Consider the following 14,213-nt stretch of genomic DNA (forward strand, 5'->3'; position numbering starts at 1 on the left):
CCCAAGGGGGGGCGCCAACCCAGACAGGAAGACCACGTCAGTGACTCAACCCACTCAAGTGACGCACCCCTCCCATGGACGGCATGGAAGAACACCAGTAGGCCAGTGACTCAGCCCCTGTAAAAGGGTTAGAGGCAGAGAATCCCAGTGGAAAGAGGGGAACCGGCAAGGCAGAGACAGCAAGGGCGGTTCGTTGCTCCAGCCTTTCCGTTCACCTTCACACTCCTGGGCCAGACTATACTTAATCATAGGACCTACTGAAGAGATAAGTCTTCAGTAAAGACTTAAAGGTTGAGACTGAGTCTGCGTCTCTCACATTGGTAGGCTGAGCAAGGGTCAGTGATAACTGTTAAATGGCATGGCTATGGATGTTGGATCACTACACACATGATGTCCAAAGGCTGAGAACAAGACTGAGAACAAGATATATCTCAAAGTAATGGCTGGATTGCCATAAAATTTGTTGTGCACAATCAAGACCCCAAGTGGAAGAAACCTATTGATTTGGTGACCACTTGACCTTTCCTCTAGCGCCACCATCAGGCCTTTTCATTTCCATTTTCACTTTGTTTTCCATTTTCCATTTCCACTTTTACAGCTGCTTATTTTCTAGTTGGTATGTATACTTAGTTCAAACATCTGCTGCTGATTTTATTATTTTGCATGTTATATCATTCTATAGATGACAATGTTCATTTATTTTAATTGAAAGGATTAATGTTTATTTAAGTTATGTTTATTTTAAGTTATTCATTAATGTTAATAGAATTTTCCATTCAAATTACATTTAGACTGTAAAAGATGGCCTTTAGCACATATCTTATAGAGGGTATCAGTCTTGCATTAAATAGTGAATTCAACTGTATGCTGAATGTTGCATGCATGTCTGCACAGTGTTATATTTTCACAGCTCACTGTCAGTAAATATCGTACAGTAAATATTGGACTACAGGAGAGTTGCAAGCCTGCAATGGTAGAGTTATTTAAAGCTTTGATTTGGTTCTGGAGGCGTGTGGTTACAGCAATTGCGCAGGGTTGGTGTGGCCCATGGTGGCGGGGCCCAATGTGATATATTTTCATGGGGCCCAAAATCCCTGGCGGCGCCTCTGACCATGGAAGTTCCAGTGTAATTAAATGTATGTTCAAAACCATATGATTTCAAATCGTCAAATTCAATTTAAGAAATTGTTCAAGTCAGGGAAATTATTCACAGAGATGGTAGTCAATGCACAATACCTGGTATTTGTTGAGAGGATAATTTCATCATGTAAAGAAATGAAGAACAATGAAAAATGTGCCACACCTGTTGGGGGCAGTATCAAAACATGGAAATACAGGGAAGGGAATTCAACCAATCAGGTGCCAGTTTGGGGATGCCCTGTCAAAGATGTTCACCATCAAAACAAGATTGTTTTAGCCAGGTAGTGCGTCAGATCAATTTACGACTGCACAGAAATGTAAACCATTTTGGTAAGGTTTGTATTATATTGGTCGTGGTACTAAAAGTGAGTTGATTTAGAGTTTATACTGACTGTATACCATATTTTGCTGTATAGTAACGTTAACTCGAAATCGCCATTTTAACTTGGTTGTGCGGCCGGTGTCAGGTAGCTAGCTCAGCTGGAACTGTAATGCTAGTTAGCTAACCGCTGGGTAGCTCACTATTTCAGACGTTGACCTAGTTAGTACTACGAGTTTTCAAAATAGCATGCTACTATAATTGTCTAACATGATTAGTTACCATACGTGATTGGCAGTTCGTTGTAGCTAGCCTGTTTCAAGTTACAAAGTAAGCTAGCGTGCTAACTAGGCTAGTTGGCGAAGCCAATCAGCTTATCAACACTAACGCTACTGGCTAACGTTAGCTATAGGACGTTATTTACAACAACCAAACTGGACAAAACGTTGGATTTGGTCGGGTTTAAGTCGGGCTCAGCGGGTTCGCTGACCCCACAGAAGAAGATGAAGAAGAGGAAGGAGCTTAATGCATTGATCGGACTTGGGGACAGTAAAAGGAATAAAACCAAGAAGGGGTCCGGCCACAGGCTCCTACGAACCGAGCCCCCAGACTCAGAATCCGAATCAAGTTCAGATGAAGAGGAATTCAGCAACCTTGGTACTGTCGCTGCTTTCGGAAAGTAAGTGATCAAACTTGTACTTAAGTCTCAATAAACCTGTAGAATTATGTTTATCAATGATGCATGAAGCTTGTGACTAAAATATTAATGCAAACTATGTGTTTCCAATTAATCATAGAATAAGTTACGTGCAGTGTTGCAATGTCTGCTATCCCTTGATCCTGTTCATCATACTGGCTGCCTGTGTTATGGCTTGTGCCGGACTGCTATGGATGCAGATTGCTCTGAAAGAAGACCTTGACTCCCTCAAAGAAAAGCTGCATACTAGTAAGTCATCAGATACACAAACACAGCAACCTGTCATCTTATTTTACATTATTAGCCAACTAGTCTAGCTAGCTTACGTTATACCTGGCTAGCTAACTTTGTAATTTGAAACAGGCCATGAACATTTTTTTGATTTATTTAACTAGGCAAGTCGGTTAAGAACAAATTCTTATTTACAATGACGGCCTAGGAACAGTGGGTTAACTGCCTTGTTCAGGGGCTAGGAACAGTGGGTTAACTGCCTTGTTCAGGGGCAGAACGACATATTTTTACCTTGTCAGCTCAGGGATTCGATCTAGCGACCTTTCAGTAACTGGCCCAACGCTCTAACCACTAGTCTACCTGCCACCCCAGGTAACTACCAAGCATGTAGCTAAGCTTGTTAGACAACTAGCATGTCACCTGTCAACCTTTAGACGCAGCCTTTTGGGTTAAATCAAGAATTCAGCCACAAGAGTACACACTACTCTAGTTTACCTTGTAATAAAGAGTAGGGTAACCTTTGCACAGCCATCACTTATTGCTGAGTTTTACAATCAAACAACCCAGTAACTGCAGTTTTAGTAAATTGTTATTAACTTGATGTATCTTCTCTCCACAGTGGAATCCAGCCAGAAAGTGTCATCACATGAAATACCAAAACTAAGTGAAGATCTGAAGATGAAACAGAGAAAGCTGGAGGATATTGAAAGTGGAGACAAGGGTCTGAACAAACTGTGGTCCAACCTTACGGAGATAAACAGAAAGGTAAAGTTGTTTTAGTGAAGGGAAAGTGTTATCAATATCAACAGAACGAATTCATGTATGGTTTGTTATCCCAGCCACTCCCGTTATGCACACACAAAAGTGTGATCATTCATGGCCATTCATATGCAACCTCCCACACCATGGCAGTTTGAATTGAGGTTAAGAATTTTTCAATGTCCCAACTTGGGAAAAAGTGGGTATCTCTAAGCTCAGAGTGAATTTGAAGTGAAATGTGTTTCCCAAGTGTAATTGAATGTTCTGCTCCATTCCATTAGATCAGCTTGCTGGACTCTGCAGTGAACCATCTAAAGGCCAACATCAAATCAGCCTCAGACTTAATCAACCTTCCAACTACAGTTGAAGAGCTCCAAAAGGTAAAACAGTTTTCAGATTAAGAAGTATTTGACATATTTGTTTAGAATTACTGCCAATTTCTCATTATTTGCGTCAACCACAAATGTATCTGGAAAGCGACACGAAAAATGTTTTAATTTGCAGAGTGTAGCTACAATCGGCAGCACGTTAACCAGTGTGCAGCATGATGTCAAGACAATGCAGACAACCCTTGCGGACCAAAAGAAAGAAATGGACGATCTAAAGATGACTATGGTAAAGAAAATAGAAGTACGAGCTTCCTTTACAGCCCATTCTCTTCGGCTTGAACCTGCACAGTTAGCGTGCCGGAGTGCCAGTTAGCGGTGCAAGTGGCCAAATGCATGAGCTGCAGAATGATCTCAATGAGAGATTATACAACTTCTAGTTATGGAGCGATTTTAGTACCAAAATATTGTATTTGAATTCCATAATTTAAAATTTGTATTAGGATATTGAATTTGAATGGAATATTTTAGCATTTATAATGTACAATTTAAATAATGAAATTCATAAATTGAACTGTTATTTCCTGATTTAAAACTGAATTGAATGAATATTGCATTCAGTGAATTTTTTAAATGTACATTCAAATTCAATATTTATAAATTCAGTTTAAATATGGTAGATATTACAATCATTGTGTGCGCATCCAGTTAACAAATTTATTATTTCAAGTTAATCAAAGTTTCATATATTCAACTTCTCAGATGTTTTCAAATGTAATTTTCTATATTCAGATTCAAAACCAGAGACAACATCCTGGTACTTTGCCAGCCAGGAAAGGTAGAGGAGAACAGATAGAATCAAACTCTCTGGTAAATAGATGCTTCTAGCGGTTTCTGAAGCCAATGTGGCATGCTGAATGTATTTTCTAACTATGAATTTGGCACTAGTGTTTTAACCGTTTTGGCTATAAGCTATTGTGAAAAGCTAAGACTCTGGAACATGGGCGTGCCTTCTGTTCCCCGCTTTGATGATCACAGACCGTGTAATACACATAATTTGGCCCCCATAAGAGTATAGTTGAATATCCCTTCTAAGGATAGCCTTTCCACTCCCTATTTAATCTTGCTCTTGTGACTGACTGGGATCGAACCAGGTCTCCTGCATGTCACAAGACTGTGTTAGCCCAGTAAGCTAAAGCCTATACTGGGGTCGTTCCACAAAATGAGAGCCTTTAGCATCCCTTTGATATTTTAAGTAAAAATTGGGCACCAATATAGAATTTTTAAAAGCCTATATTATACAATGAAGTGCCTTTATAATATACCAGTAGACCACATGGAGAATTTATTTAATCACATTTTTATATCAGTAAATGCTTACTAAAGTGCCAAAATTCAGCATTTCGACATGTCCCTCCGTGCACCCTCTGACTTCTAAAGTGTCCTGCGCAGCCTGTGATCACTATTTGGTATTTTATTAAGATCCCCATTAAGCTGTTGCAAAAGCAGCAGCTACACTTCCTGGTGTCCACACAAAACATGACATAATACAGAACATTAATAGACAGGAACAGCTCAAGGCAGAATAACATACATTTTTTTTTAAAGGCACACGTAGCCTACATATCAATACATACACGCAAACTATCTAGGTCAAATAGGGGAGAGGCGTTGTGCCGTGAGGTGTTGCTTTATCTGTTTTTTTTTTAAACCAGGTTGTCTGTTTATTTAAGCAATATAAAATGAAAGGAGTTCCATGCAATAATGGCTCTATATAATACTGTATAAGTTCTTGAATTTATTCTGGATTTGGGGACTGTGAAAAGACCTTTGGTGGCATGTCTGGTGGGGTAAGTCTGGTGGGGTAAGTGTATGTGTCGGAGCTGTGTGTAAGCTGACAATGCAAACAATTTTGGAATTTTCAACACAATGTTTCTTATAAAAAGAAGTGATGCAGTCAACTCTTACAGGCTGACTGAATCAAATCAAATGTATTTATATAGCCCTTCTTACATCAGTTGATACATCAAAGTGCTGTACAGAAACCCAGCCTAAAACCCCAAACAGCAAGCAATGCAGGTGTAGAAGCACGGTGGCTAGGAAAAACTCCCTAGAAAGGCCAAAACCTAGGAAGAGACCTAGAGAGGAACCAGGCTATGAGGGGTGGCCAGTCCTCTTCTGGCTGTGCCGGGTGGAGATAACAGAACATGGCCAAGATGTTCAAATGTTCATAAATGACCAGCATGGTCAAATAATAATAATCACAGTAGTTGTCGAGGGTGCAACAAGTCAGCACCTCAGGAGTAAAATGTCAGTTGGCTTTTCATAGCCAATCATTGAGAGTATCTCTACCGCTCCTGCTGTCTCTAGAGAGTTGAAAACAGCAGGTCTGGGACAGGTAGCACATCCGGTAAACAGGTCAGGGTTCCATAGCCGCAGGCAGAACAGTTGAAACTGGAGCAGCAGCACGGCCAGGTGGACTGGGGACAGCAAGGAATCATCATGCCAGGTACTCCTGAGGCATGGCCCTAGGGCTCAGGTCCTCAGAGAGAGCGAGAGAAAGAAAGAAAGAGAAAGAATTAGAGAGAGCATACTTAAGTTCACACAGGACACCGGATAAGACTGGAGAAATACTCCAGATATAACAGACTGACCCTAGCCCCCCGACACAAACTACTGCAGCATAAATACTGGAGGCTGAGACAGGAGGGGTCAGGAGACACTGTGGCCCCATCCGATGATACCCCCGGACAGGGCCAAACAGGCAGGATATAACCCCACCCACTTTGCCAAAGCACAGCCCCCACACCACTAGAGGGATACCTTCAACCACCAACTTACCATCCTGAGACAAGGCAGAGTACAGCCCACAAAGATCTCCGCCACAGCACAACCCAAAGGGGGGCGCCAACCCAGACAGGAAGACCACGTCAGCGACTCAACCCACTCAAGTGACTAAACCGCTCGTGTCAACCGCAAAATAAATGTAGAAATCTATATTATTCAATTATTGCACCCACACTGCTCGCGCGCGCCAACGAGCATCTGCGTTGTCAAGGGCTAAAATAGAAGTCAGTTCTATTTGTGACGCAGATCTCGCTGCAAGTCCTGCCTCTCCCATCTCCTCATTTGTTTTACAAAGCAGGTACCCACGTGCCATCTCCTCATTGGTTATACCCACGTGGATGACTGAAAGACGAACGAGGTCAGTGGCAGTAATGCACCTAATTTATGAAAGTTGCCAATCGCAATATAAAGTTGAGAAGAAAAACCCTAGAAGGAGGAGAGATGACTAGAAACGATTCGGTTGACCGTTTTATGTGTGGATTAATTGTCGGAGTAGAGGACCTTGTGCATTTCAGGTAAAATAACAACTCAATGTTTATATCCGAGGATAAGTTAGCTGTGCTAGCTAAATTGCCATAAATGTTTAACGCTTTTCGACCTGTCCCCAAATTAATGTAATTGGTTCAGAGTTTGTTTTGATATTTTAACCTGCGTGTCGTGATCGCGTTTGGTGTGGGGGGACAAAATAAATGTATGCACGATGGCGCACGCGCGCAGCCGGTTTGGGTTCCGTGTTAGCCAAGAGAGACTGACATGCACAGTATTTATATCAGCCCTCTGATTGCAATGAAGAGCAAGATGTGCCACTCTGTTCTGGGCCAGCTGCAGCTTAACTAGGTATTTCCTTGCAGCACTGGACCATAAGACTGGACAATCATCAAGATTAGACAAAACTAGGGCCTGCAGAACTTTCTTTTTGGAGTGTGGTGTCAAAAAATCTGAGCATCTATTTATTACGGACAGACCTCTCCCCATCTTTACAACCATTGAATCTACATGTTTTGACATGACAGTTTACAATTTAAGGTAACACCAAGTAATTAAGTCTCCTCAACTTGTTCAACAGCCACACCATTCATTACCAAATTCAGTGCTCTTAGTTTTAGAGATGTTCAGGACCAGTTTATTACTGACCACCCATGGAGGGGAACGGAAGGCATGGCCATGTCCAGAGAGTCTTAGCTTTCAGAATAGGATCATAATTGCTGTTCAAATGCTAGAGCCAAATTCATAGGAAGAAAATAAATTCAACATGCCACATTGGCTTCAGAAACCGCCAGAGGTTTCTGTTTACCACAGAGAGAGTTTGATTCTATCTGTTCTCCTCTACCTTTAATGACTGGCAAATTACCAGGATATTGTCTCTGGTTTTGAATCTGAATTTACAGAACTGAATTTGAAAACTGAATCGGAGTGCATTTGAGAAGATTAATATATGAAACTTGAATTAACTTGAAACTATAGCTTGTAAACTTGATACAGACAATGAATGCAATATCTACCATATTGAAACTAAATACAGTTGAAGTTGGAAGTTTACATACACTTAGGTTGGAGTCATTAAAACTCGTTTTTCAACCACTCCACAAATTTCTTGTTAACAAACTATTGTTTTGGCTTGTCAGTTGGGACATCTACTTTGTGTATGACACAAGTCATTTTTCAAACAATTGTTTACAGACAGATTATTTCACTTATAATTTACTATATCACAATTCCAGTGGGTCAGAGGTTTACATACACTAAGTTGACTGTGCCTTTAAACACCTTGGAAAATTCCAGAAAATGTCATGGCTTTAGAAGCTTCTGATAGGCTAATTGACATCATTTGAGTCAATTGGAGGTGTACCTGTTGATGTATTTCAAGGCCTACCTTCAAACTCAGTGCCTTTTTGCTTGACAAAATGGGAAAATGAAAAGAAATCAGCCAAGACCTCAGAAAAAACATTGTAGACCTCCACAAGTCTGGTTCATCCTTGGGAGCAATTTCCAACCCCCTGAAGGTACCACGTTGATCTGTACAAACAATAGTACGTAACTATAAACACCATGGGATCACGCAGCCGTCATACCGCTCAGGAAGGAGACGCGTTCTGTCTCCTAGAGATGAACGTACTTTGGTGCGAAAAGTGCAAATCAATCCCAGAACAACAGCAAAGGACCTTGTGAAGATGCTGGAGGAAACAGGTACAACAGTACCTATATCCAACGTAAAACGAGTCCTATATCGACATAACCTGAAAGGCCGCTCAGCAAGGAAGAAGCCACTGCTCCAAAACCGGCATAACAAGCCAGACTACGGTTTGCAACTGCACATGGGGACAAAGATCGTACTTTTTGGAGAAATGTCCTCTGGTCTGATGAAACAAAAATAGAACTGTTTGGCCATAATGACCATCGTTATGTTTGGAGGAAAAAGGGGGATGCTTGCCGAAGAACACCATCCCAACCGTGAAGCACGGGGGTGGCAGCATCATGTTGTGGGGGTGCTTTGCTGCAGGAGGGACTGGTGCACTTCACAAAATAGATGGCATCATGAGGAGGAAAATTTATGTGGCTATATTGAAGCAGCATCTCAAGACATCAGTCAGGAAGTCAAGGCTTGGTCGCAAATGGGTCTTCCAAATGGACAATGACCCCAAGCATACTTCCAAAGTTGTGGTAAAATGGCTTAAGGACAACAAAGTCAAGGTATTGGAGTGGCCATCACAAAGCCCTGACCTCAATCCCATAGAAAATGTGTGGGCAGAACTGAAAAACCATGTGTGAGCAAGGAGGCCTACAAACCTGACTTAGTTACACCAGCTCTGTCAGGAGGAATGGGCCAAAATTCACCCAACTTATTGTGGGAAGCTTGTGGAAGGCTACCCAAAACGTTTGACCCAAGTTAAACAATTTAAAGGCAATGCTACCAAATACTAATTGAATGTATGTAAACGTCTGAACCACTGGGAATGTGATGAAAGAAATGAAAGCTGAAATAAATCATTCTCTCTACTATTATTCTAACATTTCACATTCATAAAATGAAGTGGTGATCCTAACTGACCGAAGATAGGGAATTTTTACTAGGATTAAATGTCAGGAATTGTGAAAAACTGAATTTAAATGTATTTGGCTAAGGCGTATGTGAACTTCCAACTTCAAATGTGTATATATATGTACAGAAAATATTGCATTTGAATATTCTATTAAATCGGAATTACATTTTTAAACTGAATGCAATTCATTCAATACAGTTTCAAATCATGACATACTAGTTCAATTTGTGCATAAAAAATTCTAAAATATTAAATTCAATGTCCTAATACAAACTCTAAATAATGGAATTCTAAATATTGTTCTCTATGCCAAAGGATTCTGAGGCTAAAGAATCAAATGCCAAATCGACAGCTTCAGCTGAAAAGGAGACAAGAAACCGCCCCTCAACATTAGCTCTAAACCAGGTACTAGTACACTACTCATTGTTAATCAATTCCATTCTCATACCGTTTCAAAACATTTTATAAAGGATGGAATACTGAATATTTATGGAATTTATTTTCTCACACACAAGTACTTTGGGTTGAAATAGAGGGGGATTCATTTCAGATGTGATTTATTTTCTGAAATCAGGAATTCATAGTCAGTTTCTTACATCTGTATGTCATTAAAATGGACTGGTGGTAGCCTCTCTCCCATTAGATTTTCTATGCTGTGCCGATAACTTACTTGATCAAAGATTCCTTTTGACACATGCATACATTTTCTGTATCCATTCTGTCCATCAATCATATGAAAAAGGAAGACCTTGTGTATAAACTCAGCAAAAAAAGAAACGTCCTCTCACTGTCAACTGCGTTTTATTTTCAGCAAACTTAACATGTGTACATTTTTTCATGAACATAACAAGATTCAACAACTGAGACATAAACTGAACAAGTTCTACAGACATGTGACTACCAGAAATGGAATAATGTGTCCCTGAACAAAGGGGGGGTCAAAATCATAAGTAACAGTCAGTATCTGGTGTGGCCACCAGCTGCATTAAGTACTGCAGTGCATCTCCTCCTCGTGGACTGCACCAGATTTGCCAGTTCTTGTGTGAGATGTTACCCCACTCTTCCACCAAGGCCCCTGCACGTTCCTGGACATTTCTGGGGGGAATGGCCCTAGTCCTCACCCTCCGATCCAACAGGTCCCAGATGTGCTCAATGGGATTGAGATCCGGGCTCTTCGCTGGCCATGGCAGAACACTGACATTCCTGTCTTGCAGGAAATCACCCACAGAACGAGCAGTATAGCTGGTGATATTGTCATGCTGGAGGGTCATGTCAGGATGAGCCTGCAGGAAGGGTACCACATGAAGGAGGAGGATGTCTTCCCTGTAACGCACAGCATTGAGATTGCCTGAAATGACAACAAGCTCAGTCCGATAATGCTGTGACACAACGCCTCAGACCATGATGGACCCTCCAAATCGATCCCGCTCCAGAATACAGGCCTCGGTGTAACGCTCATTCATTCCTTCGACGATAAACACGAATACAACCATCACCCCTGGTGAGACAAAACTGCGACTCGTCAGTGAAGAGCACTTTTTGCCAGTCCTGTCTGGTCCAGCGATGGTGGGCTTGTGCCCATAGGCGACGTTGTTGCCGGTGATGTCTGGTGAGGACCTACCTTACCAGAGGCTTACAAGCCCAGTCCAGCCTCTCTCAGCTTATTGCGGACAGTCTGAGCACTGATGGAGGGATTGTGCGTTCCTGGTGTAACTCGGGCAGTTGTTGTTGCCATCCTGTACCTGTCCCGCAGGTGTGATGTTCGGATGTACTGATCCTGTACAGGTGTTGTTACACGTGGTCTGCCACTGCAAGGACGATAAGCTGTCCGTCCTGTCTCCCTGTAGCGCTGTCTTAGGCGTCTCACAGTACGGACATTGCAATTTATTGCCCTGGCCATATCAGCAGTCCTCATATCTCCTTGCAGTATGCCTAAGGCATGTTCATGCAGATGAGCAGGGACCCTGGGTATCTTTCTTAGGGTGTTTTTCAGAGTCAGTAGAAAGGCCTCTTTAGTGTCCTAAGTTTTCATAACTGTACCTACTGTCTGTAAGCTGTTAGTGTCTTAATGACCTTTCCACAGGTGCATGTTCATTAATTGTTTATGGTTCATTGAACAAGCATGGGAAACAGTGTTTAAACCCTTTACAATGATCTGTGAAATTATTTGGATTTTACGAAATATCTTTGAAAGAGGGTCCTGAATTACGGACATTTCTTTTTTTGCTGAGTTTATGCATGTTTTTGTGTTGCATTGTTACAGGATGTAACTCACCTGAGAGAGGTTGTGAGCGAGGTTAACAAGTCCCAGACACTGTACCACGCATGGACTGGTGACCAGATCCACAGTCTCCACACCGCTGTGTCCAACCTCACTCAGAGGGTGTCTTTTATAGAGCAGGGCTCTGCCCCAACAACACCATTCAGTGTGAGTAATGGGATGGAAGTGGTTCACAGTTCTGTCAAGGCACACCGAAGATAAGATACAGACTCGTAGAGTGGTATGTAGCAAGAGCTGCTTGACCCTCGGTGGCTATCTGCCTAGATACGTACTGTTGTTATTGTTCTAATGTCGAAATGCATTTTACATTGTAGCATTCATGATTCCTAGTTAAACACACCAACAGTTGTTATAATCACTTCATGCTAAAAAAACTAAAATAATATAAAACTAAAGGTATCTTTCAACCTATTTAAGGACCTTGTGGAGGTCGTTGAACCAGTGCCCGTCAGTGGAGATGTACCAGTAAAGGACCCAGTTACAGAGAGAGACACCAATGCAGATGGAATTAACGCAGCAACTTCAGAAGCTACACATGGTATAATATGATCAGACAGGAAAGCTTATTTGTCCATGACATGTTCATAAGAAATAAGTATAGTGAAGTACAATGTTACCTGTGGATGACTGTCCTGTTCTTTCTCCTCCACAGGTTCAAAGCCAACAAGACGTCCACGGTTTTTGACGTCAAATCGCTCCAAGAGAGAGTCTGGAATAGAAAACCTTAAAACTGTGTCATTTCCTGGAGTTAGCTCTTTGAAAGGTATTGGATACACTTTTAGTTATGAAGTTTCATATCTGTGATCATGCATCAAAATCTTAGTCGTATACAGAGTATCATGCATACACAATTAAGGAGAAATGCCGATATGAATCTCCGATTGACAGTGTGCTTCAGCAAGGAATGCGTGCATTTTATTTTGTGGCCAATGAACAATTACCTGAAACTTCTACTTCCACTAGATCTCAATGAGCTCTTTGAGCACTCAGGGACCGACCCCACCTCTCAGGGAATGTCTTACCAAGTCCTGAGGAAGCTCTTTGACACCGCAGCACCAGACCCCCGTAGCCTGGAACGCTACGACAAAGACGGGGACCAGAGGTTCTCACTGGCTGAACTGAAAGCTGCTGCAGGTCTGTGAGAAGAAGTGGCTGAGGCTGCAGAGCACAGTATTGAACAAGGAGAGGAGCTCTGTTGTGTGTGTATGTGGAGTGCCTCACAGTAATGATGGCTGCACTTTTACTGAACTGAGTATTTAATAACAAGCTGAATGTGGAACAGTGGCACTGGCATGCTCCCCTACACACTTAAGCTACAGTCAGCTACCCAGATACAAGGTTTGATGTTTCTTATTATTTGGCAGAACAGTTTACAAAATGTACATTTCCGAAATCACATTTTTTGATTGATGACAAGTGAAGTTGATGTGAAATGAATGGTTGAATAGGGACATCATGACTTATCCAAAATATCACTTATCAGAATCTAGTACCTACCACAAACTTTCCCATTTAGGTAAGTTCAGTTAGTCTTTGCTTATTGCTTGTTTTGTTTAATGTCTTGTTATTTTCTGCATTTTAATGTAACTCCGAGACTAAACGTATCCTTAACCCAACCATTATTTTTATTTTAGCAGTTTAAGTCTGCAAGATTCGAAGGGCAATAACACGCTCTTTTAACTAGTTTGAATCACCTTGAAATATTAACTCCTGAAGCATATGTAGAAATAATACAATGTTAATGGATTCATACAAGTGGAGTGTTAGCTTCAATTTGCTGTATATTAGTGTTGTATGTAGTACAGATGAAGAGACAGAAGTAGGCACCCCTGGTTGTGATAATGTAACAGGTAGTTATAGAAGCACTGATCTCTCTCAACTTAACCTTGTTCTTTTGTGTGGGCCGTTACATTCTAAAATGCAAATTTACAAATCAGGACATGTCAACTCACTCAACACTGTTGTATTATGTAAATATGGTAGACTTTTTAATATGGCATCCTGTAAGATTGACTTGTTTGGGGGGGCTGCTTAGAGGTCTGTAGAAAATCCTCAGCATTGTACTTTGTAACGGAAATGATTGTATTAAGTTGTGCTTTGCATGTTGCTAATAATGTAACATTAATGTCTAATGTATCGATTTTAACAGAGGACTGTTTGAGGGTAATTTTGTTCTGCCGGATAGTCAGGTGGAATTCTGGAACAAAAAATTAGGGCAAACAGATTTAGAATTGCCATTTTGATTTCCGACAGGAATATTGTTCCTATAAAGCTATGTGCTTTGGGGATACTGTGGGAATTTTATGAATGTGTTGTGTGAGCACTAATTAAAATGAAAATGTGGATTACAAGGATTTGACAATCTATTTAGTTTCCATACTTTCAAATGTTATAGATAGTATTCTAGTCAAGGTTATTTATAAAGGACTGTTTTTGTTTTGAAATACTGTGTATCATGTAGGCCCACCAGTATGCTCCAAGGTTCCGATAATGATGACCATACAGGCATAAACGGTTTTTGTTTGTGCATTTGGTCTCAGCTGTGATTGTATATTCATTGTGCACAGCAGAA

The 14,213-nt window shown here is 41.1% G+C and overlaps 1 protein-coding gene across 4 annotated transcripts; it reads left to right on the top strand.

Annotated features, from left to right (window-relative positions):
• Positions 1-1,352: 1,352 nt before the first annotated feature.
• On the top strand, positions 1,353-13,992 carry LOC106569140 (EF-hand calcium-binding domain-containing protein 14). 4 transcript variants are annotated; one of them, XM_014140155.2, is made up of 10 exons: positions 1,353-2,138; positions 2,257-2,405; positions 3,007-3,152; positions 3,428-3,526; positions 3,651-3,776; positions 9,676-9,765; positions 11,624-11,788; positions 12,059-12,179; positions 12,294-12,404; positions 12,605-13,992. In XM_014140155.2, the coding sequence occupies exons 1-10, from the start codon at positions 1,963-1,965 to the stop codon at positions 12,781-12,783; spliced, it is 1,362 nt and encodes a 453-aa protein (XP_013995630.1). In that variant the 5' UTR covers positions 1,353-1,962; the 3' UTR covers positions 12,784-13,992. The 4 variants fall into 4 exon arrangements, with proteins under 4 accessions (XP_013995630.1, XP_045550140.1, XP_013995632.1 ...); XM_014140156.2 differs by having other exon boundaries at positions 1,354-2,138; positions 3,651-3,761; XM_045694184.1 differs by lacking the exon at positions 9,676-9,765.
• The last annotated feature ends 221 nt before the right edge of the window (positions 13,993-14,213 follow it).

The sequence above is a fragment of the Salmo salar genome, chromosome ssa14 (assembly GCF_905237065.1).
Source record: "Salmo salar chromosome ssa14, Ssal_v3.1, whole genome shotgun sequence".
NCBI classification, from domain to species: Eukaryota; Metazoa; Chordata; class Actinopteri; order Salmoniformes; family Salmonidae; genus Salmo; species Salmo salar.

Coding starts and splice junctions, on each gene's coding strand:
- LOC106569140 (XM_014140155.2), top strand. CDS start 1,963: ATGAAGAAGAGGAAGGAGCTTAATGCATTGATCGGACTTGGGGACAGT. Junction 2,406..3,006: donor CAAAGAAAAGCTGCATACTA/GTAAGTCATCAG, acceptor TTCTCTCCACAG/TGGAATCCAGCCAGAAAGTG. Junction 3,777..9,675: donor CTATGGTAAAGAAAATAGAA/GTACGAGCTTCC, acceptor TCTATGCCAAAG/GATTCTGAGGCTAAAGAATC.